We start from the raw sequence: 6,520 nt of genomic DNA, 5'->3' as shown, positions 1-6,520 counted from the left end.
TTGTAAAGCCTTTAGCAACATTATATGAAGTATTGATTATAAATTTTTATATTAATTATTGCCACTAAATATTATGTAACAACAATTATATTATTGCCGCTAAATTTTTTATTTGTTATAAACAAAGAGCCATGAGAATACGTGAGGAACGATTGGGAGCGGATGAAGAAATATTTCGTGGCTTTATGTTGTCCAATTTTGACCTTCTTACTTAAAATACCTTCATATATATATATTGGGACAGAGAGAGTAGGCATTTTGTTAGATTTATTGACACGATACTCGATAAGAATTTAAATATTGTCATAGACCTTAGTGATTTTTATCAACAAAAGCATAGACTTTTCATTGTTACTACTCCAATATGTTTTTGTAGAATTGTGAAATTTTCATAGAATCAAATGGCCAAAAGTGTCATCAAGAGATCACACATGCCATGACACAACACCATTTAAGAAAGAAGTTAAGACATACTCAAATGGCTATGTATGGCAATATTAAATGGACATAGAAACTACTCAAAAGTAAATTAGTTCAATTAATCTTCCTCAGCCAAAACCATTCTACTTAATGGACTTGGACCAAGCTTTTTTCTTCTTCTCAAAGAATTTCTTCTCCTAATAACTTCCATTTGATTCCTTCTCCTAACTTGCATCATTGCTTCTTCTTCAATCACAAATCTCTTCATTAACACATCATCAGTCAAAGATTTTCCCCTAAAAATTTTCCTCCCTTCCACGCTCATCCTTCCACTTGGAATTCTTTCTTGTGAAATATTCATTGGCTTTGTTCTAGAATAATAACTATTACTTTTTCTTGGTGGAACAACATGATGATCTACTTGAAATACTTCAGTATAGGAAGAAATTGGTGCACATAGACACACTCTAGTGAAAGAAGTTGCAACCCTTAAAGAGGTGCATCTTCTTAGCTTTTGTGATCTATTGGAATTTGTGGTTGAAATCTCTCTTGATGATGACTTAGAAATGCTTCTCCATAATGTAGGATTTGTTGTGGGAACTTCACTTGGCTTGGCAAATGTTTTCCATAGAGAGGCCATTTCCATTGCCTTTTGGTACCAAGCCTTCCTACAAAAACATGTATATTGATGTAAATCTATTGAGTTTAAGTTTCGTGCACAGTCAATACATAGATTTTTTACATCAGCATGTTAAGTTTCCTTAGAATAATAGGTAGCCTGATATGGTAATCTGAAAAAATAGAAGATTAACATGCTATAACCGACTAAAATTAACCTAATAATGTAAAAATTATTTAAACTAACAGTGTATATAACTCAAATTCAATATGATGAAATTTTTTGTATACAATTACACTACTTAGGAATTTAATCATATGTAAGAACTATCAATGGACAATAGTTAGTATGGACAAATAACCAAAGAAGTATTGCAAGTAACCTACAAGAACTGGTTAATTTATTTTTTTATTGTCCACATATATAAGTTAAATTCATACACCCTCCATCCCTTTTCGAATTTTGATTTGACACACTTATTAGGAAAACAATGATTGATATAGTGAGTTTACTATTTTATCCTATATTAATTGATAGAGTCTTAAATATATTTACTCACTACCCTTTCCAAAGACATTAACTCAATATTAATAAATTGAGGGTATAATAGGAAGAAAAAAATTGTCTTTACTTTATTTGTCAAAAATGAAAAGTAAAAAAAGAAATCAAAGTAGAAGATATTTAACAAGTAAATAAGGGGATGGAGTATTTAATAAGGTTGTCAATTTCAATTATTAAAAAGTATCACACAAAAAAACACCACAGATGGGGATATAAAAGTGAAAGTTGAACTAATATACTCTTTTCAGCTTCATCTGGAACTTGAATTTTTTCCATTTGTTCAACAAATAAACAGTTGAAATATCAAGGGTGACTTTATGAAAAGGTAGATAACCTTTGAAAGTCATGAGAAAGAACAAAAATGCCATGAACTTAATTAGCTCAAAGTCCATTAAAATTCTTAGACTGAGCCAAACTTTGAAAATGACTAAGAATTCTGATTGATGGAAGACTAGGGAATTTTTGTTGGACAAGTCTTTTGGGATAGGTCAAAGATTGATTGAGTCCGTTTGAATTAACTTAAAAAATTTATATTTAAAATAAAATGATTTTTAAGTCAGAAGTTTTTGTAAGTTTTAACTTATTTTAAGTATTTTTTTAATCTGTTAAACACTTTCAAAAGTTAAAAATAACTTAAAATTGATCTGACCAACTTTTAAATCAATCCAAATAGGTAAGTCTTTAGCAAAAAGTTAAGGAAAAAAATACCATGGAGAACACTTATTTGATAAATTATTACTGATTTTAGTAATACTTTTTATTTATTACCATCTATAGCAATACATAGCAACATTATAATATATCTGTCATGTATTAAAAGCGAATTATACATGCAATATAAATGTATTATAAGTGTTTTAAAATAAATTATACTTGTTTGGTAAGAAACTGACACAATGTATTTTAAGTGTATTAAAATGTGATAAATATATTATCCATGAATAAAACTTGTATTATATGAGTTTTATAAATTATTCTTGCTAATATGTATCAAAATTGTATTAAAACTATATTATAAGTGTTCAATAAAAAAAATATTTTTACTATAAATGGTAAATATTTTATATTTATGTAAGTTTCCCAAAAGTTAAAGGCGAAGAAATTGAATTCATTGACCTTAGAGGCAAAAGAGCCATTACATCATGTTAAGGCTTTTGATATGGGCCTAAAGTGTACTGGACTAACATGGAGATAGACCAGTCTCAACTGGAAATTGGATTGTTTGTTGAGGTAGAAAGCCCAACTAACAGGCTGTGGAATACCTACCAAGTTTTTTCACTGCCTATCCAATTGTTAAGAAATTGTGGGTAGCGGAAGGGGAAATGGTGATTGTGTGACTTGTAGTAAGCACATTCATCTGAAACTCTTGATGATTCGTTAAAGATAATTTGTGCTAAACTCCTAGTGGTTACGTGATTTGTGGCAAGTTCATCTATTAGAAACTCCTGTTGATCTATCAGGACAATTTGTACTAAACTCTTGGAAATAACGTGATTTGTGCTAGATCCATATATGAAAAACTCTTAGTGATCTACCAGGACAATTTGTACCGAACTCCTGGTGATCACGCGACTTGTGGTAGACTCATTTATGAGAAACTCTTAGTGATCTATAAAAACAATCTGTAGTAAATTCTTGGTGATTACGTGACAATATGTACTAAACTCTTGGTGATCTATCAGGACAATCTGTACTAAACTCTTGGTGATAACGTGACTTGTGGCAAGTTTATCTATGAGAAACTCTTGGTGATCCGTAGAATAATTCATACTAAACTCTCAGTGATCCGTAGAATAATTCATACTCTATTGTAATTATCAACTACTTGGAACTGTAAATTTCGTACAATACTAATAACCTCAAAATAAGAAATGCAGTTTTCTGTCATGAATTCGTTTGGAGTTTAATTTTTATACATTTACTGTGTAGAAAAAAAATTATACTCCACTAAATATGTCAGTCAATAGCTAACTATGGGATAGTAAGTGAAAAATACTCCCTGCGTTTTCTTTTACTTGTCAATTTTTGACTTGGCACACTTATTAAGAAATCAATTATTGATATTAATCACTAAAGCCATAATCCAAATTCCAAAATATTTTGATACCAAAAATATTAACTCTCTCAATAAATTAAGGGTATAATAGATAAAAAAAATTATACTTTTTTGATTTGTAAAATTTGACAATTAAAAAAAAAATCAAATTAAATTTTTTTTGATAAGTAAAACGAAACAGAGCGAGTATATAACAAAAAATAAGGCACACAACCTATTACAACATATTGAATTGCAATAAATTCATTGATAGAGCAATAAATTCATATTGTCAATGCATATAAGTTTAATTTATATATATATCATCAATTCATGATTCTCTATCCACCGTGTGCATATATTACTAAAAAATTACTATTTTTCCATTGAATTTCCCACTGAAAAATATTCATTGACTATTTTCATAGATATTTTGATTGAATTGATGGAAAACGAAAAAAATAGTGATTGTTTCACATGGAAAAATTAGAAAGCTTCCTACCATTTCAGTAAGAATCTGTTTTCCACTATGCATTTCTCAAAAAGCTGGTTGGATGGGAAATAAGTGGAAAAATCATGTTCTATAGCACAAATTTCTCTCGTGAGGGTGAAATTGACAACATGTAACTTAAAGAAAGGAAAAAAAGAAATTACCTTGCTTGTGAAGAGTTCTTTGGATCTTGCATGAACAAAGAAGAAGATCAAGATATATATGTTGTGATTGACAAATTTCAGAGAAAAGAAGAAAAGGAAGAGATTTCTTCTCATCTATAGGATTAATTGTACTATACTATATGGCTAGTATAAAAGAAAAGGAGTAATATTAATGATAATCAAACTTTTTTTGCATAAATTACAGAGAGTTTCTGAAAAATGGGTTGGCAAATTTAGACCTTTCTTTTCTCTTTTTCTTCTTTATAGTAATAATAATAATAATATAATGCTCTTACTTTTTTTGCTGTGCTGCAGGCAAATGATTCAAATTTCAAAAGTGCAAAGTGTTACACTATACTATATAATAGTATTGCTTTCCTTTTTTTACCTTTGAAAATTTTATCGTTTAGACTCCAATATCATTTTTTAGGGCCCCCCAATATCAGATCATATACTCCAAGGGGACCCACATAAGTGAAAAATAACAATTTATGCACAACTTTTTCAGAATTCCTATATTGGGGAATGAGGTCAAACAAATTGCATAACTAAAGATTAAATTGATATATTTATATTAAGTCATATATATGCTTTAGGAATTCTTTTAGTCTTAATTAAAGATTCTTAAATTACTAATTAATCCTAACTAATTTGGGAAAAATAATAATTAGCTTGTCGAAAACTTATGAGTGTAATCCTATCGCTTTATGTTACCCGTTGATGAGATATTAATGAATTTATGTATAGAGGTGTTTGAAGTATTAAATCAAAGTAATTAGAGGTCAAAAGGAGCCTTAAAATGAATCTTCAAGTTAAGGGGCTCATTGTGATTGTGGCATGGTGTTTCAAATGATTTCGTACATAATCCAACTTTGAAAGAGCATGTCTCCCAATCTATAAGGAGTTAGAGGTCTTACTATCTATCAAATTGAAGGTCTACAAGTCTAGTTTTTAACGCATTAAATCATTTATTGATATGACATCAGAGTAGAGATATTCATATTTTTGCAAGACTGTGCAGACAACTAGCTAGTTGGCGTGAACGGCTAAGTTGGTGGAAATTTTTGGATCATATATAGATTGGTTCCGCTATGACCCATCCTCTTGCTCAAATCAGACCCAAAACACTCCTAAATACTCCTTAAAGGTTCCCCTACCACCTAATCCAAAATCTACATGATTACAAAGTGATTTCACCCTGAAACGTTCATAGAGATTGTGTTACTTCTTTCCTTCTCTAGTCTTATGATCTGAATTATTCTTTAGTGACCCTCACAGTCATTTTATAAATTTTACATGTTTGAATATTTTATTCCTTCCCATAGCTACATTATGCTATTTGTGGTGTATGAGGTAGATGGCACAGTTCCCGAGGAGGTTGGATGGTATTTGGATGAGTTTTTCATTTTGGAAGGTTGAAAAGTTGGAATGATTGACCAAAGTCAACATTTGAGGAAGATGAATTCGGAATGAAATCATTTTAGTCCCGTTAGGTCCGGAAGGTGATTTTTGGGCTAGTTGAACCTTTGGTTTGGATCTCGGGACTTTCAAATGAGTTTCAAGTCATTGGATAGAAATTTGAAAATGTTCAATGTTGAGAGTTGACTTTGGTCAAAATTAGAGTTTGTGGCATTTGATATTTCTGACAAAAATTATTTGTCATGGGTACTTGATGTTGAAATCTATCTTACTGCTAAGGGTCTTGGTGATGCTATAATCGAAGAAAATAAAGCATCAAGTCAGGATAAAGCGAAGGCTATGGTTTTCCTTCGTCATCATATAGATGAAAGCCTGAAAGTTGAATACTTGACAATGCAAGATCCACTTGAATTGTGGAAAGGTTTAAAAGGGAGGTATGACCACCTCAGGGCAGCGGTATTGCCAAGGGCTCGTTATGAGTGGATACACTTACGGTTTCAAAATTTTAAAACTGTAATTGAGTATAATTCTGTTGTATTTAGAATAACTTTTTAATTAAAATTATGTGGGGAAACTATAAATAATGAAGACATATTGGAAAATACACTAACTGCTTTCCATGCCTCTAATGTGATATTACATCAATACCGTGAAAAAGATTTTCAAAAATATTCGAATTGATCTCATGCCTTCTGATGACTGAGCAACATAATGCTCTTTTAATGAAAAATCATGAAGCTCATCCCACTGAAACTGCTCCGTTACTGGAAGCAAATGTGGTAGAAGCACATGGCCAGTCTGAAAGAAGACAA

The 6,520-nt window shown here is 30.5% G+C and overlaps 1 protein-coding gene across 1 annotated transcript; it reads right to left on the bottom strand.

Moving 5' to 3' along the window:
- Nucleotides 1–375: 375 nt before the first annotated feature.
- LOC129900720 (uncharacterized) lies at nt 376–4,504 on the bottom strand. Its single transcript, XM_055975739.1, has 2 exons — nt 4,290–4,504; nt 376–1,088 (listed from the first exon to the last, which is right to left on the bottom strand). Exons 1-2 carry the CDS (start codon nt 4,319–4,321, stop codon nt 539–541), a joined length of 582 nt encoding a protein of 193 aa, XP_055831714.1. The 5' UTR covers nt 4,322–4,504; the 3' UTR covers nt 376–538.
- Nucleotides 4,505–6,520: the final 2,016 nt, after the last annotated feature.

Source organism: Solanum dulcamara, chromosome 8 (genome assembly GCF_947179165.1).
Source record: "Solanum dulcamara chromosome 8, daSolDulc1.2, whole genome shotgun sequence".
Classification (NCBI taxonomy): Eukaryota; Viridiplantae; Streptophyta; class Magnoliopsida; order Solanales; family Solanaceae; genus Solanum; species Solanum dulcamara.
This window is presented reverse-complemented; position numbering and strand designations above follow the sequence as displayed.